Below are 25,572 nucleotides of genomic sequence, written 5' to 3'. Positions count from 1 at the left end.
CAGGGCAACAAAGGAGTGGCTTCGTAAGAAGCATTTCAAGGTCCTGGAGTGGCCTAGCCAGTCTCCAGATCTCAACCCTATAGAAAACCTTTGGAGGGAGTTGAAAGTCCGTGTTGCCAAGCGAAAAGCCAAAAACATCACTGCTCTCGAGGAGATCTGCATGGAGGAATGGGCCAACATACCAACAACAGTGTGTGGCAACCTTGTGAAGACTTACAGAAAACGTTTGACCTCTGTCATTGCCAACAAAGGATATATTACAAAGTATTGAGATGAAATTTTGTTTCTGACCAAATACTTATTTTCCACCATAATATGCAAATAAAATGATAAAAAAACAGACAATGTGATTTTCTGGATTTTTTTTTCTCAGTTTGTCTCCCATAGTTGAGGTCTACCTATGATGTAAATTACAGACGCCTCTCATCTTTTTAAGTGGTGGAACTTGCACTATTGCTGACTGACTAAATACTTTTTTGCCCCACTGTATTTAATACTTCGTACAATAGTCTTTTTGGTAATGACAGCTTCAAGACGCTTTCGTGTATGGAAAAAAGTAGTCACATGCATTGTTCAGGTGGGATTTTGTCCCATTCTTCCACACTAACACTTTTCAGATCCCGAAGGGTTGATTCTATGAACTCTGAACTTTAGTTCCTTCCATAAACATTCTATTGTATTTTAGTCAGGTGAGTGGCTGGGTCATTCTAGTAGCTTTATTTTCTTTCTCTGAAACCAAATGAGAGTTTCCTTCGCTGTGTGTTTGGGATCATTGTCTTGCTGAAATGTCCACCCTCATTTAATCTTCATCATTCCTTCAATGAGATGAAGTTTGCCAGTGCCATATGCCAAAAAACAGCCCAACACCATGATGTTCCCACCTTCAAGTTTCACTGTTTGCATGATGTTTTTGGAGTGATGTGCAGTGCCTTTTGTCCTCCAAACATGGTGTGTATTTTGGAATCCAGAGTTGTTCTTTCCCCTTCCGGATTAAGCCAACAGAGCTCACTGAATCCTTCAGTAGTTTAGAAATTATTCTGTAATAAAATGCCATCAGTATGTTTTGCAACAATGAGGTTGTGAAGGTCTTGAGGCAGCTCACTGGTTTTACCCATCATGAGATGTTTCTTGTGTGGCACCTCGGTTATGAGACACCTTTTTATAGGTCATCAGTCTTATGCGATCAATACTTTTTCACTGTGTCATTTCTCATTATTACACACAATTGATGGTTATCTAATGGTCTGATTTCTTTGCCTGTATGGATTGGATGGGTTGTTACCAACATCTTTTGAGAACTTCATGTCAATAGCACCTTTTAAAATATATTTGCATAAAAAATTGGTGATGTGTTTAATACTTATTTCTGACTGTTGCATCAGCTGAAAACTAATTAATCGTTGTCTTTGCGCCTTTTTTTCTGGCATAAAAAGTTATATGGCTCATTCGTACATCATTGATTTTTCTCACACACAAAAACTTATCAGTGTTTGTTCAGTTTTTTCCTATGCAAAAAAACTGATGGAGATTTGTCAGCTTTCTATCAAACAGAAAAAACAGCACATACAGTGCTCAGCATAAATAGGATGGCTTTCTTCCGACCTCTGGGTAGGCTCTTACCCTTTCCATTTTCTGGGCACTGGCATCTTTACCCTGCATGAGTTTTCTCAATGAGTAGTGCTTTGGGAAATCAGCCTGCATGTCCGTAATGCCTGGCCTCATTCTAGGTTTCAACCTCACCATGCCACAGTCTGCCCTCACCTCACATCAGGACCTCATTGCAGGACACTGGCCCACCATTGGCTGCCTTCAGCTGAGCAGAGTCGCGCTACAGGACCAGGTAGGATGTTTGTCTGCCAAGGGACCGACACTAGGGTTGAGCAACTTTTGCTTTTTTAGGATCGAGTTGGGTTTTGTGAAACCCGACCTTCTCGAAAGTCGGATCGCGTGAAATCGGCCGATTCTACTGTAAAGTCGGGTTCCGGACCGGAACACGAAACCCAATGCAAGTCAATGTGGATTATTTTTTAATTCTCTCTCTCTCTCATTCTCTCTCTCTCTCCCCTCCGTGCAAAGCATATGTTGTGTTTGACTGCGGAAATCACTGCAGCCCAAACGGTAATATGGCTCTATGACGCCACAGAAACCAGGCCGGAACCTATGTCATCACGCTGCCCACACTCCTTAATTGGCTGAAAAAATGGCGGGGAAGGCGTCATACAAAACGCGACTTTGGCACCAAGATCGCCGACCACGTGGCCGATCCCACGCTGGAGTCGGGTCGGGTTTCACGAAACCCGACTTTGCCAAAAGTCGGCGACTTTTGAAAATGAACGATCCGTTTTGCTCAACCCTAACCGACACTAGTAGTGCCGCAACAGCAGCTCTCTCTCATTCATGGCACTGGGTATTTCTTTTGTCTTTATCACCCTGCCTTCTGTCTCCCATCATGTCTGAAGTCAGAGATGGTGCTCACCATTCTGCCCTGGTTACCCATTACGCCTGTTCCTCATGAAAGTGCAACTCTGTTGGGCCAATCAATTGCAAACTGTAATACTTGTACCCATCCGCTTCCTCCAGCAATGCTCACTTAGGAGCTCCCTGCAGAACGCATTGAGAGCATACCCCCTTCCTTAATGAGAGCTTTCCCTCTCTGGCGGAGACAATTGTGTGGGAGCCCACGCCAGTTTTTTCTGTGAATTAATCCTTTAACATCTACAGCTCCCAAATTTTACACACACACACACACACACACACACACACACACACACACACACACACACACACACACACACACACACACTCTACTGACATTATTAGTGAGAGACATATAAAAATCAAACGGATATACAATGGTATACTGTATGTAAACCTTGTCTCATATCCTGTCGGCTTCTGCAATGATTTTACAGAACCCGACAATTGAATTATCGGCTATTCTGCTATCTAACTCTGTATGAAATATAAAGATATATATGTGTCAATGACAATATATATATATATATATATATTATATATATATATATATATTATATATATATATATATATATATATATATATATATATATATATATATATATATTATACTATACACCTATACTATGTGCAGACATTTACTGTATTTTATCCTAACCTGTCAGTTTCCTCTAATTGTTCCACTCCTGGTTTTGGCTTACAAATACTGATGTAAAATACTGACCAAATACTGCTAGGGTGACGGCAGCCTAAAGCCACCCATACACATTGGATGGCTGAAAGATGGTTTTAGCAGGTAACAATCTCGGCTGGCTCTCCCATACACAAGAACGCTAGTTTGGCTGAGAGCTCCTGTCTTCTGTATGAGAAATGTCACCAGACACCCCCAAACCACAGACAGCAAGAGTCAGAGCCTGGCTGTACGATTGCAGCCAAGGTATACCGGACGCTTCAGATAAAATATACTTTAAAGAGCTGCTAGAGGTGATTGAAAGGTCTATATACACAAACATGTACAGGAGGGAGAGGTGTCAAACACCTGCAGCAGCGCTCAGAAGAGCCGACGGGGGTGACTACTCTCACTCCCAGTTATGGTCCCCTGCTGGATTTTCAAAGCAACACCAGAGCATTTAATAAAAAACTATATATACTATGTTTTGCAGACCATAAGATGTACCCAGAATTTTGGGGAAGAAAATGGAATTTATTTTTTTTTTAAATAAAATGCTGGTGCTTCATATAATTCACTTTTACAAGCTTACTAGTGGAGGGGAGGCTGCAGTGAAGCAGGGTCCAAGCAGGAGGCAGGGTCACTGCTGCAGGAATGGGGTGATGTTGGGGGCCCTGGGCTGGGAGGAGGAGGTGTTCATTGGTGTGAGGTTGTAGCACCTAAAGGCTTTCAGAAAATGTCAGTGGAGTGACCCTACTCCACTGCAAACCCCCTCCCCCCGGTAAGCTACATTTGGATTATAAGTTGCACCCTTATTTACCCAACATATTTTTTGGGGAAAAGTGTGTCTTATAATTTGAAAAATTACGGTACCTGGCATCCAAGCTCAGATTCATGCTACCTGAGCATAAATCATATGACCGGTTACCTTTAAAGGGACTCTGTCACCTGAATTTGGAGGGAACAATTTTCAGCCATAGGGGCGGGGTTTTCAGGTGTTTGATTCACCCTTTCCTTACCCGCTGGGTAAAGGGGCTATTCTATTACATATCACCTTTCCATAGGATAGCAGATGAACGTATGACTGGTGAGGGTGTTTGATCAGCTGATCAATTTGTAGCTAGTGATTGGTTGTAAATTCCTTCATTGTATCCATCTGTTTGAATAAAGGCCACATTGGCCTGAAATGGGCCAGCAGTTTTGAATGTGTTTGTATGCATCAGGAATTGATTAAAGAAGCACTTCTCCCATCAAAGTTTTTATCCTCTTAGTATATTGAAATCATCATATCATATAGAACTGTGTACTTACATCAGTGATGTGCAGTGGGAGTCAGTGTCAGTTTAAATGTTTTCATAATAATAATTTGGGAAGGTTGTGAAATGTTCTATAAATGTCTGTTCTGTTACTGATCTAAGCATCTCGGCTTTTAGTTGAGATGAATCTGTGCTGCACTTTATGCACATGCTCAGTAGTGACCAATGCTGTAGAGTCAAAGTTAAAGAAATTGAGGAGTGGATGGTTTAGTTCACTGACTCCACAGCCCTGCTGCTCATTTTGCCTTTCTATCAAGTTAGTTCTTCTCTTTTCTCTGCTCTATGTAGAAACAAGAGGTCTCTTGTCCCTGCATTTAGCAATCCCCTAGTCAACTGACACAGCTGCTCCACTCATCCCATCTGCCATAGTATTTTTCAGTGACCCCTGACTTGAGCAGACAAAATAGACCTCCCTTTTCTTCATGGAGCTTAGAAGGATGCAGCTAGTCAGTTTTTAAATCCCATGATGTCATAGCCTAATGGAAAGGAGAATTAGCTGGGACAAAATTAGCCATTAGTAGCAGTCATCCCCTTTTCAACTTCAGCTTATTTTTACAAATAGTATGTTTGCATCAAGAATTTCTTGAAATTTCATTGAATCAGTTCTTCCCTCTACCCACGAAATGTTCCCCGTGCTATTGGCTGCAACAGAACCCCAAAGCATGACTGACACGCCCCCATGCTTAATGGTGGGCAAGATGTTCGTTTCCTGAAATTCTGTGCCATTTTTTCTCCACACATACCTTTGATCATTGTGGCAAAAGAGTTCTATTTCTCATTTGTCCACAAGACTTGTCTCCAAAATGCATCAGGCTTGTTTAGATATTCTTTTGCATACTTCTGATGCTGAATTTTATGGTGAGGAAGCAGGAGAGGTTTTATTCTGATGACCCTTGCATGAAGGCCACATTTTGCAGGTGTCACTGGACAGTAGAACAATGTACCACAACGCAAGATTTTGCTAAATCATTCTGAAGGCCTTTTGCAGTCAAGTGGGGGTTTGCCCCTCTATCAATCCTACGAGCAGCTCTCACTGAAAATTTACCTTTTCTTCTAGACCTTATCTTGACCTCCACTGTTCCTGGTAACTGCCATTTAATTACTTTTTGAACGGGAGAAAGGAAAACTTGAAAACGCTTTGCTATCTTCATATAGCCTTCTCCTACTTTGTGGGTCTCCTCCATTTTCATTTTCAGCTGCTAGCCAGTTGCTTAGAAGAACCCATGGCTGCTGTTTTTTGGCACAAGGTTAGAGGAGGCTGGGTTTTTTAAAGCTGAGAAATTTGTCTTACTTGGCCTAATGATGACAGTGAACAAGCCATAACCCTAACAGGATAATTAAGGTCTGAAACCTTGGTCAAAGTTATGGGAGCACACAAATCTCCAAGGGTGCCCAAACTTTGCAATGGCCCATTTTTCTTTTTGTAACTGGATCTTTAACTTTAGGACTTTTAGAGATCATTTCATCAAGTTGCATAACTGTTCACAATAACAGTAATTTTGATCAGGGGACCCCAAATTTTTATGGCACTTTTATGACACTGTAATATGATGACTGCAATATATTACAAAGGGCCACAAATTTTGATGGGAGGAGGAGTGCTTCTTTAATGTGGAAACAATAAAAAGCTTTAATAGTGATAAAAATCACATGTTTGTTTTCCCCTGGGGTACAGTAAATCAGCGAATAATATCGCCTAGGTATAAAATTAATAAGTGCAAACATTTTATTATTTGACAATGTAAATTTCAAGTAGAAAATAAGCAGTAATAGTCGGTACGTTTAGTCAGTAACAGATTTTCAATATTAAACATAAAAACCTTCTTACTAAAAATATTTCTTTTTAAATATTTTCTTTAAAACAAGTAAAATGTCGCATACAGGTCATCTATAAAAATGTAAAACCGCTGAAAAGACCCGTACAAATGTGTCACAAGTGCAAGGGTAAGGCTACTGAATATCAAGTGCTCGCGATGAATGGAGATCTTGCTTGTGACCGGCACTAAAGTGGCATCCCAAAGGACAGCTTGAAGGCCAGCTCCACAGCAACCTCCGTCACCGAGTCATGAAAGCAGACGTAGAACTCCTGAGGCTGAGGCTGCAGAAAGAGTCTCCTGGAAGAAGGAAGGAGCAGTCAGTGTGGAGGGCTCAATAACCGGTGTGATGGATAGAAGTGATTGGCCATGTCTGCGGGCTCATTGTTCTGTTAACGCAGCACTTTATTACAAATACATACTGTCCCCTCTTCCCAGCTTACATAGCAACCGGCTGCTTTTTAGTGATGGGAACATCACGTCGCTAACCTGCAACACCTCATCCCCAACCCAACGCGTGTGTGTGATTTATCGCTCAACATAAAGATTTGAAGAAAATTTCCAATTATTAAAGAATTTTTACATCAGTGGCCAAAAAATAAACGGCAATGATTCTTACCCGATTACCCAGTAAGACATTTTGGGAGGCGATTTCTTCTGGTCGGTCCAGTTCTCAGGAGAACATTCAAATAAAACACCATGTTCTTTGACGGGCCCAAGCCCCAAGAACTCCCTGCACACGTCGGCCTTGGAGACGCTTTTTCCCTGAAGGTTTTAGTAAAAGCAAAAGTGTTAAGCTTTTTGCAAAGGAAAAATGACATTTCAGTGGAGGTGACATGGTTGTTCAGGGGATAAGAATTGTGTTCCCATATAAGATTAATATGAACAGACTAATATACTTTTATTTTTAAAAGGTGCCCCAAGTTAACGCTTTCTATTCCATGATTGGCAGCTCTGTTTCCAGACCTGTGCTCAATGCAGAAAATCATCAGGGCTGCATGTAAAGGGGGCTGGCCGATTGGCTTACATTAATAGCTAAACCAGTGTCCCTCTGTCTAGAAATCCCCCGGCACAGAGAAAATGTCTGGCTTAGCTAATAAAATGAGTAGCCAGCCCGTTTCATACAAAGCTCTGATGACATGACGACACAAACGACACAGCCTAATAAGTGACATCACCAAAATCAGTGTCTCAGCCCCTATCTTATGCTGTTCCCTTTAAAAATAGTCAATTCTCAAGAATGCAGGATTTGTTAAATTTTGTTTATTGTGTGTTGCCTAGGTTACCAGCCACCTCTATAGTCTCCGCAATGACTGGACTTCCAGGTACGGAGAGCAGCGCTTACTAGCTTTTTGCTATAGAGTTTACAAGTGCTGCTGTGAAGCTGGTTGGATCTAGTGATGAAAGCAAGGGCTGGTCTGGACTGTCAATCAACCAGAAGCAGACCGTCACTTTGTAAGCAGGCAGGGAGCGGAGGGCTTAAGACAACCAATTATGACAGAACACATTTCGCCCCCATCTCTGTTTATAGAAAAAAAAAAAAAAAAAAAAAGTTTATTCAAACTTGCACAGTATATAACAAAGTGCACATTGTATAGAGCAGCATTTGTTACAAAGTTCATACACAATACATGCGAGAAAAGAAGTGTATAAAGTATCAGCAATACATCAGTATATTCAATGACCCGACTACATGATGAGTGAGAAAACCCCTTTAATAGTGATTTTTTTGCAAGTGTGTAAACTAATTAGAGGCAATTCATGCAGTGTCCCCACAATTATACCCTCCCTTTAAAAAAAAAAAAAAAAAAAAATTGACAAAAAAATTACAATAAAACACTATTTTGGATTAACCAAGGAGCATTGGTTTCACTAAATCTTTAGTCATAAGTGATAAATAGCTGGGGCGCATGTAACTTCGTCGTATGTAAATGGCACTATACCTCTTCCATGAGAGTTTGCTGAAACACGGAGCGTATAGACAAGCAGCAGCGGTGGAAGCTCTTGATCAGCAGTGGGTGAATGGTGCCGCTGAGGTCCTCTACCTCTCGGTGTGTTGGAGAGATGAACACTCCTTGCACAGTTTCCAGGAATATGTAATGAAAAAGTGTATTCTCCGACCCGGATGTTAATCTTGATTTTTAAAAATAAGAAAAAAAAAAAAAAATACAATCACACGATATCAATGCATAACATGGCTAGGAATTGGCTAATAGCTAAATTATAGCAGAATATTAACATTTTAATGAGAGCTTGACACCATGTTTTCCCCCATGAATAAAGCAAGAGGATCAGAGGAGTGAGAGCCACTCTTGCTTTTTATAGGACTTTATCAGGCCAATCTCTCATTTATTTTTTGGAGTGGAGCTCACTGGTCACTCGTGGGGATTGGTGGAGTCACACCGGTGGGTGTGGTGGGTCCCCCTCGGTGCGTCCTTTTCTGGTAACTATACCTTGATTGTTTTTTCAGCTTTGTACACTTATATAACATTATACTTATTAGTGATCATTGTTCCTTTGCCTACCTGTGTTTAACACGAACACTATATTAGTTTATTAGTTTACTGTTAACTTAGTAACTTCGTATACTTAGATTAATCATTAGTCACTTTGCACTTTATATGTGCCTTTGTTTACACATGGTGGTAAGTACTGTGAACGTGTATTGTACAAGTTATCTATATTTTATTCACTGTTGTATACTCTGTCTGTTTTATGGACGCTGGGGTGGGTGTCCCACCGCTTGGTCTCCTGTACCTGTGGTATCTGCCTTGTTTTTAACTATAGTTATTTCTCAATAAAGATATTTATACTTTTATCAGTACTTGGCCTTATGAGAAGATTTTTGGTTTTCTTCGGTGTTTTCCTTCATGGCGGTATATGGGATATAGTTAGGTGTGTCCATATACAATTGGAAACACTTGATCCCGAGAGAAATTGCACTAATTGCAATAAAGCGTATAGTATACACAACCTACTTCTGCAGCACCACACTTTTCTCCTTTAGACCTCGTTCACACGTTATTTGGTCAGTATTTTTACCTCAGTATTTGTAAGCTAAAACTTGGAGTAAAACGAGCAGAGGAAAAGTATATTAGAAACACGTCACCACTTCTGTATTTTTCTCCCACTTGTGGTTTCCCCCTCACGCCACTCCATTTTTCACCTCGCGCCACTCCATTTTTCACCTCACGCCTCTCATTTTCACCTCATGCCTCTCATTTTCACCTCACGCCTCTCATTTTCACCTCACGCCTCTCATTTTCACCTCACGCCTCTCATTTTCACCTCACGCCTCACCTCACGCCTCTCATTTTCACCTCACGCCTCTCATTTTCACCTCACGCCTCTCATTTTCACCTCACGCCTCTCATTTTCACCTCACGCCTCTCATTTTCACCTCACGCCTCTCATTTTCACCTCACGCCTCTCATTTTCACCTCACTCCTCTCATTTTCACCTCACTCCTCTCATTTTCACCTCACTCCTCTCATTTTCTCTCCTCACTCCTCTCATTTTCTCTCCTCACTCTGATACTCTGAAGGCGGAGGCCCTGATTGTAGCTCGCAGCGGCTGGGATGTCACAGCCGGTGAGTTTTGCAGGGTGGCTTTAGAGGTAAATGTGTCTCCGCCCATGTGTGCTAACAACGTGGGACGTGTGGATGGGGCTTTGCGTGTGGCTATGCGGAGTGGGCATGGCTTGATACATACTTACATACATACACACACACAAACACACACACACAAACTCAGCTTTGTATATAGATCCTATCCAGTAGATAGTAGATTAATTGTTAGGCTGGAGTACCCCATTAAAGGCACTTGTCACTTACTTCACAGTGTTATACAGATCTTCTGCCTCTCGCTCTGAAAGGTTCCTTCTCAAGCTTCCCAAATTAAAAGGATTTGGAAGAGTGTATTTTTTTTTGCTGATCTGAAGATAAAACACAATATGAAAGTCATATTATTATATGTATTTAGTCAAACATCTTCATTCATTTACACTAACTGTACATTTACACCTGTCGACGGCGGCCATTAAACAACCGCTGATCAGAAGGTGGTCACTTAATAGCCTATTTAGACAGGACGACCTGAATTCTATGCACACTTTATGATTTGTTGATATGATCGTTTTGTGCTCAAGGAATATCATGTTGTCAGCAGCCCATCTACGGTTTACGCAGGACGATGTGCTACCGATAAAGAGGATTCTTGTGATATTATGGATTATCTTCTTTTCAGCAGATAGGTGAGGAATACGTTATTATGTTAATTCATTTACAGGAGACATTGGCTTCAGTGGGTTGGGCAATGACATGAGTATGGTTTAATTTAGGTTCAATAAAGGAGTCTGTCATTATTTCAAATAAAGGACTTTTTTCTGGGTGTGTGTTTTTATACAATCACTATGGGGTTAGTAATGGGGGAATCTTATAGATGCCTCACCATAACTAACCTCTGGGCTTGATATCACCTGACAAAAAACAAAGGTGACATCAACCCCTCCAACTATCACCCCACTTGCCACCGCACCAGGGCAAGCGGGAAGTGCGAGGTTAAGTGCCAGAATTGGAGCATCTTATGGAGGCGCCATTTCTGGGGTGGCTGAAATCTGATCATGTTAGTATGGGAGGAGGCCAATATCCATGGTCCCTTCCTAGGATATTAATATCAGTCCGCAGCTGTCCGCCTAGCCTTTGATGGTTAGATTTTATAGGTGGAGCATACGTCAATTTTTTTCTTGCGTTCCCCTGTAAGCTAGCCAGTTGTTATTGGCTCCTTCCCAGTATATTAACATCAGCCCCGAGCTATCGGCTATCCCTATTCTGGTTATGAAAAGCACACGGGAGCCCACGCAATTTTTTTTACTGCATTTTTTGTAAAAAAAAAAAAAAAAAAAAGTAACAGTTGTGGTTTGATTACAGCCTATGTATGTTCATTCTGTTAACACTTCTACATAGGCTGGTGACAATGTGTGTGTTCGTGAGTTTATTTAAGGCTACTTTCACACATCAGATTTTTGCCGTCAGGCACAATCCGTCGAATGTTGAAAAAAACAGATCCGTCGCAGACTGTGAAAAACTAGCTTATGCAGATAATTGGAATAAAAAAAATTGGAGCATGCTCAGTTTAAAAAAAATGGAATGTGGCGCCAGAATCCGTCATTTTCCGGATCCGGCACCTTCCGGCTCCCATTCTAGCAAAAAGCTGGAAGCGCCGGAGACAAAAAACGTTACTGTGTACGTTTTTTCCAGACGCCAGATCCGGTGAAGACCAGAAGAAACGTAAGGTCATCCGGCGCCACGCAATCCGGTGCTAATATAAGTCTATGGGAAAAAACTGGATCCGGCGGCATGTTTCACCGGATCCAGTTTTTTCCAAAATTTGCCGGATTGAGCCTGACGGCGAAAGACGGATGTGTGAAATTAACCTAACTCTTTACTTACTGGTTTAGTAATTCAGGTGTCTGGCTGACACCTCTTCATTACCAAACCTAGGGCTTGGAGTCAATGACAGCGGCTGACACCAAGCCCTAATCCCATTACCCTGATGCTACTGCATCAGAATGAAAAAGAGGGTATTGAACAAAGAAATTGGCTTTTATTCTAAAGGTACCTTCACACGAAACGACATTATAACGATATCGCTAGCAATCCGTGACGTTGCAGCGTCCTCGCTAGCGATATCGTTTCGTTTGACACGCAGCAGCGATCAGGATCCTGCTGTGATGTCGCTGGTCGCTGAATAAAGTCCAGAACTTTATTTGGTCGTCCGATCGCTGTGTATCGTTGTGTTTGAAAGCAAAAGCAACGATACCAGCGATATTTTACACTGGTAACCAGGGTAAACATCGGGTTACTAAGCGCAGGGCCGCGCTTAGTTACCCGATGTTTACCCTGGTTACTAGCGTAAAATGTAAAAAAAACAAACAGCACATACTCACATTGCGTCCCCTGCAGTCTGCTTCCTCCTCTGACTCAGCGCCGCAAAGTGAAAGTGAAAGCAGCACAGCGGTGACGTCACCGCTCTGCTCTCACTGTACGGCGCTCAGTCAGTCAGGAAGTGGACGCAGGGGGACGTGAATGTAAGTATGTGCTGTTTGTTTTTTTTAGATTTTACGCTGGTAACCAGGGTAAACATCGGGTTACTAAGCGCGGCCCTGCGCTTAGTTACCCGATGTTTACCCTGGTTACCAGGGGACCTCGGCATAGTTGATCGCTGGAGAGCGGTCTGTGTGACAGCTCTCCAGCGACCAAACAGCGACGCTGCAGCGATCGACATCGTTGTCGCTATCGCTGCAGCGTCGCTTCGTGTGAAGGTACCTTAAGTCATGTAACAAGGCTCATTAAAGGGTCTACATTGACTTCTAGGATTGCTACTTCCTAAAGGTGGCACTAGAGTTCTAGTCCTCTTCCTCTCTAAAGAGACTATTTGCTGTACGAAAACGCATGCAAAAAACGCATACAAAACCGAGGCAAAAAGGCACCAAGAAACAAAATGAGCATTTTTGCTAACAAGAGATGTAGAAACCTTGCAGAAATGTATGCAAGCAAATACTCAACGTGCGCGCATACCCTATCAGTATTTGGTCAGTATTTTACATCAGTATTTGTAATCCAAAACCAGGTGAGGAACAATCAGAGGAAAAGTAGAATAGAAACTCTTCACCACTTCTGCATTTTTCTCCCACTCCTAGTTTTGGCTTACAGATACGGATGAGAAATACTGACCAAATACTGAACATATGAACGTGGCCTTACATGCATATACAGATTATGGCTATCCATAAAAAGGGTTTTTAATGTTCCTTAAGAAGTGTACCACTCCTCTGGATCCTTGCTTTCTGTTTGCTCAAGGTGGTGCGCTCCTGAAGATTGACAGTTCGGACCAGCAGCATGTTCATACCGCTCATCCAAACTAAGCACTCTCTCATGCTATTATCGGAGACAACATTGCCTCTACAACATGGGAGTAAAGCCACAATAGCATAGAGCATGCAAGCAGGGTTTCTCCTTGCTTACGTAACCGGATACTATGAGACTGCAAGGTGGTCGGTAATCTTGGCAACAAGGTGTACACTATAAAATTAACAATCCCTCCATTCTTAAGTATGGACAGAATTTTTAATAAGTTAATAGCAATATTGCTTGTTTTTACCCATTTAAGAACCGGAGACAACCTTCTTAAATTAACATGGTGATAAGGTGAACTTCTCACTCTGGGACCATGAAAAAATACCTTAAGAACACTCCCACTCCCACCACTTCCTTCTGAGCCTCCGGAGCCTTCAGATTCTCGTCTTCCAACTTTTCGGGTCAAGTCTGGAGTGGAATGGAATCCAACACTAGCAGTTTCCCCCAAACCTTCACTTCCATTATCAGATCCGCCACTACTCCGAGTAGGACTTGGTCTACGGGTTTTCAGAGAAGTCTGGGAATCTGGAATTAGACTCTTCTTACTCAATGTCTGATTGGTTTTCTTGGGAGTTTGAAGTTTATTCATTATAACAGAATTGACAACACTGTGGAACTTGTCCCGTGCAGAAGGAAGGAACCAGTCGGCACATGATAAGCAAGGGTTTGGGGACGCATTCAGCCTTTCTTCTATACTTGTGTCCAGCATTTCCAATTGAAGAAGACATGCCTTCAGCTGATCTACATATATGTAGTCAGGCCCAGGATTTCCAATTGCTTTGGATGTACAGCCGCCAGCCTCTAATATTGTGCACAGCATGAAGTGTTTCTGCCAAAGAGAGTCGCGAGTTAAAAACCTCTAAAATACTAACAAGAATCCATTATGGTCATTCATACAGGAATATTTTATGAAAGATGAACACATCCCATTAAAAGCATATCAGACTAAAATCGCTGATCAACCTCCCATCTCCAAAATTGTAGTACCCATTACCTGTAATTAAAAAAAAAAAAAAAGGATTGTATCCGAAACGTCGCCACGCCACTTGGGCAATAAACATCACTTTTTTTTCTGGAAGTCTGCTGTACTGTTTCCCCCTTTTTTTCTACTATTACAAGGAGCCTTCTGAGATCGTTTGGTGCTGTTCCAATTTTTTAACAAACACACACACACACACACACATACATATATACACACACACACACACACACACACACACACACACACACACACACACACACACACACACACACATACTACACACATATACCGTATTCTCGAGTATAAGCTGAGAATTTCAGCCCATTTTTTTAGGCTGAAATTGCCCCTCTCAGCTTATATTCGAGTCATTCCCAGGGGTCTGCAGGGAAGGGGGAGCGGCAGCTGTGTAATCACACTCACCTGCTCCTGGCACGGTCCCTGCACGTCCCTGGTTCTCCTGGGCGCCGGCAGCTTCTTCCAGCGTTGAACAGTCACATGGTACCGCTCATTACAGTAATGAATATGGACCCGACTCCACTCCCATAGGGGTGGAGCCGCATATTCATTACTGTAATGAGCGGTACCATGTGACCGCTCAGCACAGGAAGAAGCTGCCGGCGCCCGAAGAACCAGGGATGTGCATGGACCGCGCCAGGAGCAGGTGAGTATAACGGGGGCATTGCGCGATATTCACCTGTCCCACGTTCCACCGCTGGGCGCAGTCTTCCGCGTCCTCTGCAGTGATGCTCAGGTCAGAGGGCGCAATGACGCGATTAGTGTGCGCGCCGCCCTCTGCCTGAACTTCAGTGAAGAGGACGCGGAAGACACAGCGGCGCCCGGCAATGTAACGGGGAAAGGTGACTATAGCAAGTGCCAGGGGCCTGAGCGACGAGAGGTGAGTATGTGATTGTTTTTTTTTTTAATCGCAGCAAGAGCATATGGGGCAAATGTCTCTATGGGGCATCTTATGGGGCCATAATCAGCATTTGTGGAGCATTATATGGGCAAATGTGTCTATGGAGCATCTTATGGGGCCATACCATAATCAGCATTTGTGGAGCATTATACGGGGCAAATGTGTCTATGAAGCATCTTATGGGGCCATAATCACTATTTGTACAGCATTATATGGGGCAAATGTCTGTATGGAGCATCTTATGGGGCCATAATCAGCATTTGTGCAGCAATATTTGGGGCAAATGTCTGTATGGAGCATCTTATGGGGCCATAATCAGCATTTGTGCAGCATTGTATGGGGCAAATGTCTGTATGGAGCATCTTATGGGGCCATAATCAGCATTTGTGCAGCAATATTTATGGCAAATGTCTGTATGGAGCATCTTATGGGGCCATAATCAGCATTTGTGCAGCATTGTATGGGGCAAAGGTCTGTATGGAGCATCTTATGGGGCCATAATCAGCATTTGTGGAGCATTATACGGGGCAAATGTGTCTATGGAGCATCTTATGGGTCATAATCACTATTTGTGCAGCATTATATGGGGCAAATATCTCTATGGAGCATCTTATGGGGCCATAATCAACATTTGTAGAGCATTGCGAGTTTATGGGGCAAATGTCTGTATGGAGCATCTTATGGGGCCATAATCAGCATTTGTGCAGCATTGTATGGGGCAAATGTCTGTATGGAGCATCTTATGGGGCCATAATCAGCATTTGTGCAGCAATATTTGGGGCAAATGTCTGTATGGAGCATCTTATGGGGCCATAATCAGCATTTGTGCAGCATTGTATGGGGCAAAGGTCTGTATGGAGCATCTTATGGGGCCATAATCAGCATTTGTGGAGCATTATACGGGGCAAATGTGTCTATGGAGCATCTTATGGGTCATAATCACTATTTGTGCAGCATTATATGGGGCAAATATCTCTATGGAGCATCTTATGGGGCCATAATCAACATTCGTAGAGCATTACGAGTTTATGGGGCAAATGTCTGTATGGAGCATCTTATGGGGCCATAATCAGCATTTGTGCAGCATTGTATGGGGCAAATGTCTGTATGGAGCATCTTATGGGGCCATAATCAGCATTTGTGCAGCAATATTTGGGGCAAATGTCTGTATGGAGCATCTTATGGGGTCAATCAACATTTGTGCAGCATTACATGGTGCATATTTTAATATGGAGCATCTTATGGGGCCCATCATGAACTGTATGGGGCATTATATGGGGCTCCTGATTCAATATGGATATTCAAAAACGCTTAACCTACTGATATATCAATTGATTTTACTTTAATTGGTAAATATTTCTATTTTTGACATTTACTGGTAGCTGCTGCATTTTCCACCCTAGGCTTATACTCGAGTCATTAAGTTTTCCCTGTTTTTTTATGGCAAAATTAGGGGTCTCGGCTTATACTCGGGTCGGCTTATACTCAAGTATATACGGTATATACACACACACAGTGACATGTAAAAGTTTGATCTCCCCCATGTCAGAATTACAATAATTGTGAACAGTTAAGCAAGTTGAAGATGAAATGATCTCTAAAGGCCTAAAGTTAAAAGGCACCCTCAGAGATTTGTGTGGTCAGATAACTTTGACTAAAGTTTCAGACCTTAATTAGCTTGTTAGGGTTATGGCTTGTTCACCATCATCATTAGGAAAGGCCAGGTGATACAAATTTCCCAGTTTCATGAAAACCCAGCCTCCTCTAATCTTGTGCCAAAAACAGCAGTCATGGGTTCTTCCAAGCAGCTGCCTAGCACTCTGAAAATGAAAATGGTGGAGGCCCACAAAGTAGGAGAAGGCTGTAAGAAGATAGCAAAGCTTTTTAACGTTGCCCTTACCTAAGTTCAAAATGTAAATAAGAAATGGTTAACAAGATCAGTAGAGGTCAAGATAAGGTCTGGAAGACCAAGCAAAATTTCAGTCAGAGCTGGTTGTAGGATTGCTAGAGATGCAAATCAGTACTCCCGCTTGACCACGCAAAACCTTCAGAGAGATTTAGAAAACTCTGGAGTTGTGGTACATTGTTCTACTGTTTTGAGACACCTGCAAAAATATGGCCTTCATGGAAGAGTCATCAGAAGAAAAGTAGCAAGGAAAGGAATATCCAGCTTCCAAAAAACTCCAAATTTATTGTGAATAAAACAGAGTCCAGTCGGATGAATTCACATGATAATGAGTAACAGACAACGCGTTTCGAACAATAGCTTGTTCTTTCTCAATGCTGGATTTTCCTTTCCTTGCTACATTTGTGCCACGTGATGACTACACGATATCCGTGCATCCCCACAACACATGCCTAACAGGTGAGCAGGTTTTTCTATTTTTGTCCATCAGAAGAAAACCCCTCCTGCATCCTCACCATAAAATTCAGCGTTAGAAGTATACAAAAGAACATCTAAACAAGCCTGATGCATTTTAGAAGCAAGTCCTGTGGACCGATGAGGTTAATATAGAACTCTTTGGCCACAATGATCAAGGTATGTGTGGAGAAAAAAGGGCACAGAATTTCAAGAAAATAACATCTCGCCAACCATTAAGCATGGGGGTGGATCAATCATGCTTTGAGGTTGTGTTGCAGAGGTTGTGTGGCACAGGGAACATTTCACCAGTAGAGGGAAGAATGGATTCAATGAAATTTCAACAAATTATTGATGAAAACATAACACTATCTGTACAAAACCTGAATATGAAAAGAGGATGGTTTCTACAAATGGATAATGATCCTAAACACATGTCAAAATCCACAATAGACTACCTCAAAAAGCGCAAGCGGAAGGTTTTATAGTGGCCCTCACAGTCCCCTGATCTGTACATCATTGAAAATCTGTGGCTAGACCTCAAAATAGCAGTGCATGCAAGACGACCCAGGAATCTCACAGAACTGGATGCATTTTCCAAGGAAGAATGGATGAAAATCCCTCAAACAAGAACTGAAAGACTCTTAGCTGGCTACAAAAAGCTTTTACAAGCTGTGATACTTTAAAAAGGGGGTGCTAGTAGGTAAGAACCATGCAGGGTGTCCAAACTTTTGCACTGGCCCATTTTCCCTTTTTGTAATTTTTAAAAATGTAAAAGATTAAACTATTTTTAGTTTTTTTGCCTAAAATTCAAAGGAAATGTGTCATCTTTATCTGTGGGTCTTTTAGAGATCATTTCATCTTCAACTTACTTAAATCTTCACAATAACAGTAATTCTGACCAGTTGTGCCCAAACTTTTACATGCCACTGTACGTGTGTCGAAAGACATCCAGGCCATCCTTGAACTTCAGCCTAATGAATTTTAAACATCTTTAGCTACATTGTCCATGTTTAAATTTACTGTAAGCTGCAAGGTATCTAAACCAACAGTACTAAAATTAATATTAATTGCACACAAAATTAGTCACAAAAAGAAAAAAAGATAAAATCCTACAGATATGTTGGAGAAATGCTTACCAGGCCTACGATGAGAAGGAAGTACCGTGCCTCGGGTGGACTGTAGTCATCCCTGCTTAGTGAGCAATGCTTCTCTATATGACAGGGGTATACCTCCCGCCATACTACAAGCTGTCCGATCCGCTCTAAAGCCAACGATAACAAGTAATAATGTCGGCAATAGAGGGTAACATCAATCAGATCTTCCTTGGGAAAGTGATTGGCCACCAAGTAACCCTGAAAAGTTGTTAAAAAAAACAACATATCTAAGTAAATAAAAAAGGAAAAGGTTGGCAGAACAATAATACAATCTCTTCTTCACATTTAGTACATGGTCTGTGTACAATCCCTCCCCGCGGGTTCATAGGTTAATCAGCTTGAATCTGTTAAGTGCTCTGGCAGCTCACAGTAGCCCCTAACGGGCCCATGCTTAGCTATCCATACTGTATCAGATAGACTGATCAGACTTGCTGTCCCAGGACTTGTAGCTAATATACCTTGTAAAACAGGCAAGTTCCTAGAATCATGTACAAGCGTCTCATCTCATAGTAATCTTCAGACTGCAATGGTAGAAAACATGGAAGAAATATGTGATTCAATAAATGGTCTACATGAACTACACAATAAGATTGTACAAGCAAAAGTGGAAGTGGATTACTATACATGCTGGTAAATCATTTCACCATATGTTTTTCCCCCATTGTCCTAAAAAATCAGCTACTGTGGTAAACAAAAGAACCATATTTTTCGGACTATAGGACGCACTGCACTATAAGATGCACCCCAGGTTGAGACAGCAGGAAATGGAAAAAAAATATTTTTCCTTCTAATTAAACCTTCCTAGTCCTAGCGGTGTAAAGTGGAGACATCAATATCACTAATTCTAGGGCAGTAGCGTAGAATAGGAAATAATATATCTATTGTTAGTGTTTCTCTGAATCATGTCCATCATACAGATCCTCACAAGTTCTCCTTCTCTACTCCCCTCGTATCTCCTCCTCCCACAATCGCATACAAGATTTTTCACATGTATGCCCCTTACTCTAGAACTCTCTACCCCAACATATCAGACTCTCGCCTACTGTGGAAACCTTCAAAAGGAACCTGAAAACTCACATCTTCCAACAAGCCTACAACCTGATGTAACCCTTGCCCCACCACACCGCTGCACGACCACCTCTACCCTCATCTACTGCATTCTCACCCATTCCTTGTAGATTGTGAGCCCTTGCGGGCAGGGTCCTCTCTCCTTCTGTAACAATTGGTGACTTGTTTTGTTCAAGATTATTGTACTTGTTTTTTATTATGTATATTCCTTTTCACTTTTTACTTCCTTTCATGTAAAGCTCCATGGAATAAATGGCGTTACAATAATAATAATATAAACATGCACGAGCATGCACAGTACACGTACATTTACATAAACACAGTTTGGCCATGTGCACATTTACATATGCACCCACAGCTCTGCTACATGCATACTTACATATGCACCCACAGCTCTGCTACATGCACATTTACATATACACAGCTTGGCCACATTTACATACCCAGCTCTGCCCCAAGCACAATTACATAAGCACACACAGCTCTGCTATATGCACATTTATACACATATACAGCATGGCTACATGTACATCTAGCTCTCCAACATTCACATTTATATTAACACTAGCTGTTTCCAGCCAGCTAAAGCTTGGAACGCTCATTGCTATCTAATTAACGCTGCTGGTGATTAAACTAAAGTAAATAATGACTACAATCCTACAATTTAGTCGATATTGTTGTTGTCGATCAGCTACTGCATCGTTGTCCAGATTTTCCTGCGGCCTGTGAGATGGACCTGGCGACTCTTCTTGGCTCATTTTGTTTTGGAGAATGCGGCTGCAATTAAATGTACGTTTACCTTGGCTGAAGTGGTTGAATTAGAAAGGAAGTGCTGCGTGTGGTAATGTGGGGGGAGTGGAGCCTCGTGTGGTAATGTGTGGGGACGGAGCCTCGTGTGGTAATATGGGGGGACGGAGCCTTGTGTGGTAATGTGTGGGGACAGAGCCTCATGTGGTAATGTGGGAGGGCGGGATTATGTGTGGTAATGTGGTGGTGGGGGCGGGACTATCTGTGGTAATGTGGTGGGGGGTGGGATTATGTGTGGTGATGTGGTGGGGGCGGGATTGTGTGTGGTAATGTGGTGGGGGGCGGGATTATCTGTGGTAATGTGGTGGGGGGCGGGATTGTGTGTGGTAATGTGGTGGGGGGCGGGATTGTGTGTGGTGATGTGGTGCGGATTGTGTGTGGTAATGCAGTGGGGGGCGGGATTATGTGTGATGATGTGCTGGGGGCCGGATTGTGTGTGGTAATGTGGTGGGGGGCGGGATAATGTGTGGTGATGTGGTGGCCGGGCGGGATTGTGTGTGTTAATGTGGTGGGGGGGCGGGATTGTGTGTGGTAATGTGGTGGGGGGGCGGGAGTATGTGTGGTGATGTGGTGGGGGGGCAGGATTATGTGGTAATGTGGTGGGGGGGTGGGATTGTGTGTGGTAATGTGGTGGGGGCGGGATTGTGTGTAGTGATGTGGTGGGGGGGCAGGATTATGTGGTAATGTGGTGGGGGGTGGGATTGTGTGTGGTAATGTGGTGGGGGCGGGATTGTGTGTGTTAATGGGGTGGGGGGCGGGATTGTGTGTGGTGATGTGGTGCGGGGCGGAGCTACTGTGCAGGGGGCGGGATTAGCGAGTAATCACGAAGCTATATATATATGTGTATGTATATACATACACGTGTATATATATATATATATATATATACATATATACATATACACACATATATATATATATATATATATATATATATATATATATATATATATATATATATATATATATATATATATAGAGAGAGAGAGAGACAGCTCTGCTACATGCATATTTATACACACTATAAGGCCTCTTTTACGCATACCGTTGTTTTGCGGCCCCAATAGATATCTATGGGGCTGCAAAAACTGGCCGCAATTTCACTGTGCGCCGTATGGCCGTATTTACGGCCTTGAAAAAAGATCGGGCCTGCTTGATCTTTTTCACGGCTTATGGACACGGCCCCCATTGAAAATCAATGGGGCTGCAAAAACAACGGAAGCTTGTTTTTGCGGTGCACCGTAACTTCCAATTTTGCGGAACGCCGTTTTTTTTTCAATACTATTTCCATAATATTGGAAACCCGAAAAACGTTGATGCGCAAGTTTTTTGCGGTCCGTTATTGCGGCAGACCGTGAAAATTGCGGCGATACGGCCCGTAAAAAAGGCCCGCAATAACGGACCACAAAAACCCGGTATGTATAAAAGAAGCCTAAGAAAGCAGGGGTTGAGAGGGTTAATTTGACTGGATTTTGTGTCCTGGATTTACAAGCAACCAAAAGAGTCTCGGTGAAAAATGTCATTCCCATAATCCAGCCCAGGGCTTACAGGCCTAATAACAGCAGCTAGGTTAGCTCAGCAGTGTGAAGTTGTGTTGGAGCTGAACACCAGTGTGCGTGTTTGGTGAACGCGTTTAAGGCTCTGGAGCAGAGGCTGCTGTATTGTTTCATTGTGCCTAAAGAAAGGACTGTTTGTTATTAATTTTTACGGAGAACAAGCTGTTTTCGTTTTGGAGCTGTAAAGTTTATGATGGAAAATAAAGTTTATGATGTTTTAATATAAAAACTGTGCCACTGCACATCCAAACTGCTACCTCCAAGCTATAAAACTTGAACAATTTTTAGCAAGAGTTTTTCTTGCCAAAATGTGCGTTTTATATTCCGAAAAATACTTTACTTCTTTGTGAACCATACTTAACCTAGGTGCATCATGTCAGTGTATAGTATCAATCCCAATGTAGTTTCATAAGACCATAATGTAAAGCACTTACTAGTTCTGCAAAATCAAGCGCCTCCAAATCACTCAGTACTGTATCAATCTCCATCTGAAAGATTAAAATGAAAAACTAAACTTTAATGTGGCGATATAATAAACACATTACAGACTGTTATACTGGCTTCTGAGACAACTGGATATGGATGGCTGATGCCCAAGAGAGAGGGAAAAACTGCAGGCATTGTTCAACTTCACACATCCTCCAGGAGCACCAAGTCTTCCCAAATTAGGAAAGAAAGAAGCTACTGTTCACCAAGTCACGTCTGACCAACGAGAGCTGGGTCACTCCTTCTGACTGGCCATATAATGCCAACATGGGATCATGTTTTAGCATATGCACGATGAAAAACAAGAAAAGTGAAGGGATGTTCTTATTTTCTGCAGATATTTCTGGCACCATGTTAGGCACAAGACACATGATTGATACAGAAACCTAGGGTCCTGATCCTGTCCTGATGCAACCAAGGGTCCCATGTCCTATCAGTTATAGAATATATTTTCTCACAGAGTTTCATAGCTTTTATGCATCTCCCAGCACAATTAAACTTCAGCTTGGAAACGAAAATAGCAAATTGTCCACATCGCTTGAGTCAGGAGAATAAAAGATTAGTTGCTTTGGTGTCTCCTAGAAACATTATCCTCTGACCTGAAGGGGATGTCATGGCCTCTATATTCACAGAATTAGGACCTAGTTTCTTGGAAAGTTATTACTTTCCATTTCAGTCCCTGACACTAAACCCCTGCACAAACTTTGACTTAAATGTACATGAAAGTATCTATGGAGATGATAAAAACAGCTCAGCGACTCGGTGCAGTCATGGTCAGTAACGTTACATACCTCTCACTACATGGAGCGAGACCATCACAGCTATTTGCAGATGCCTGGGCCTCTCTGTTGAGCTGTGTGACATATACGAGTGCGCTCTTCATACACTCACACGTGTACATTACCTTCATTATCTGACCGGGTACGTCCACCTTGCGAGATGCAGCAGTAGCCATGATACGCAGAGCGCATATGCTGCAGAGCTAAATACTTTAAAAGGGGGTATCCACTTGAAAAAATCTCTCTAGAGGTGAGTAAAATAGAACTTCCTAATATAATAGAATTCAGATGAGGCCCAGGTCCCAGCAGATCCACGTTCGTATTGGATTTGACACAGAAGACAGCTTACAGTGTTAATACATAGTAATATATCTGTAAAGGGGGCCAACACACTTCAATAGATAAGCCAGTACCCTTTTCTGTCTATAAAATCAGTTGTAACACATAAGGGGGCTGGTTTAGCTACTGAAATGAGCCAATCATCTCTGGTCTCACCTCACTCCTGAGTTAAAATAAAAATGTAAGAGCAAATATAATAATCTTTGTAATATATCTAAAATCAGCTTTCCTCCTCACTTATGAGACTCATTCCCTGGAACTTGTCATCCACTTTGAAACCCAGCTAAAATCAGTCTTGCTCAGACAAGACAAACTGCAGGCATCATGCCATGCAGCCCATTATACTCTATGAAGAGGGGAATGTGGAGAAGTAAGGATCAGGGAGAGGAAACAGGCAGAGGGAGAAGGAGGTCTCATGAAGGAGTCACCATCCATTTTGCTTATTATGTATTATTAGGGCATATAGAGACCAATTGTGATTTTCTCCGGTTGCTTTGGAATTAGACCTGTTCAGGCTGATTTCCGCTCTTATGTAACCTGCATAGGCTGCTGTCCCATGGCACATCACTAAAGTTACAAATCAGGTTGTTTGGATAAGCAGTATGTCAACACTTCCAAAAATGGACAGAAACCCATTTATTACGCTGCTATCAAACCCTTCAGTGACTTTTGAAAGTCACAAGCAATTCCATGCAGTACCTACAAACATACATCCACCTCCTCCATCTGGAGACTTGCGTTTGTAGAGGCTCCTGTGTTACAAGTAAGATCTATCTGTTAAACAGGGCTACCATTTTCACATCAGTGGAAGAGCTGGATCCTGCCAGTCCTTAAAACTGTAGGCTTTCAGCCTGGAAGAGGCATTTTGGGTTAGGGTCCCATCAAAGGGGTAGGTCTGTTGAGGCTGTTGGGCTCTTATGAACTGGCCAAATTGTGCAGTAAGTATCTTCATTTTTAAACATTTTCTACAGCAGTAATACAGTTCCAATTTTATATACAGTTGTGGCCAAAAGTATTGACACCCCTGCAATTCTGTCAGATAATACTCAGTTTCTTCCTGAAAATGATTGCAAACACAAATTCTTTGGTATTATTATCTTCATTTAATTTGTCTTAAATGAAAAAACACAAAAAGAATTGTCCTAAAGCCAAATTGGATATAATTCCACACCAAACATAAAAAAGGGGGTGGACAAAAGTATTGGCACTGTTCGAAAAATCATGTGATGCTTCTCTAATTTGTGTAATTAACAGCACCTGTAACTTACCTGTGGCACCTAACAGGTGTTGGCAATAACTAAATCACACTTGCAGCCAGTTGACATGGATTAAAGTTGACTCAACCTCTGTCCTGTGTCTTTGTATGTACCACATTGAGAATGGAGAAAAGAAAGAAGACCAAAGAACTGTCTGAGGACTTGAGAAACCAAATTGTGTAGAAGCATGAGCAATCTCAAGGCTACAAGTCCATCTCCAAAGACCTGAATGTTCCTGTGTCTACCATGCGCAGTGTCATCAAGAAGTTTCAAGCCCATGGCACTGTGGCTAACCTCCCTAGATGTGGACGGAAAAGAAAAATTGACAAGAGATTTCAACGCAAGATTGTGTGGATGTTGGATAAAGAACCTCGACTAACATCCAAACAAGTTCAAGCTGCCTTGCAGTCCAAGGGTACAACAGTGTCAACCCGTACTATCCGTCGGCGTCTGAATGAAAAGGGACTGTATGGTAGGAGACCCAGGAAGACCCCACTTCTTACTCCGAGACATAAAAAAGCCAGGCTGGAGTTTGCCAAAACTTACCTGAAAAAGCCTAAAACGTTTTGGAAGAATGTTCTCTGGTCAGATGAGACAAAAGTAGAGCTTTTTGGGCAAAGGCATCAACATAGAGTTTACAGGAGAAAAAAAAGAGGCATTCAAAGAAAAGAACA

General features: G+C 42.2%; 1 protein-coding gene across 2 annotated transcripts in view; it reads right to left on the bottom strand.

The window, feature by feature from the left end:
* Positions 1-6,165: 6,165 nt before the first annotated feature.
* Positions 6,166-25,572, bottom strand: part of INTU (inturned planar cell polarity protein) — a 97,470-nt gene continuing 78,063 nt past the window's right edge. For both annotated transcript variants that reach the window (XM_077279103.1, XM_077279102.1), the window contains exons 9-16: positions 22,473-22,526; positions 19,066-19,128; positions 18,590-18,805; positions 13,519-14,022; positions 10,110-10,210; positions 8,220-8,409; positions 6,896-7,041; positions 6,166-6,576 (exon numbers count right to left, since the gene is read on the bottom strand). In XM_077279103.1, the coding sequence (XP_077135218.1) occupies positions 6,465-6,576; positions 6,896-7,041; positions 8,220-8,409; positions 10,110-10,210; positions 13,519-14,022; positions 18,590-18,805; positions 19,066-19,128; positions 22,473-22,526 (1,386 nt within the window). In that variant the 3' untranslated portion in view covers positions 6,166-6,464. The remainder of the gene's footprint in view (positions 6,577-6,895; positions 7,042-8,219; positions 8,410-10,109; positions 10,211-13,518; positions 14,023-18,589; positions 18,806-19,065; positions 19,129-22,472; positions 22,527-25,572) is intronic.

The sequence above is a fragment of the Ranitomeya variabilis genome, chromosome 1 (genome assembly GCF_051348905.1).
Source record: "Ranitomeya variabilis isolate aRanVar5 chromosome 1, aRanVar5.hap1, whole genome shotgun sequence".
NCBI lineage: Eukaryota > Metazoa > Chordata > Amphibia > Anura > Dendrobatidae > Ranitomeya > Ranitomeya variabilis.
The sequence above is the reverse complement of the archived record's forward strand: the minus strand, read 5'-3'. Positions and strand labels throughout refer to the sequence as shown.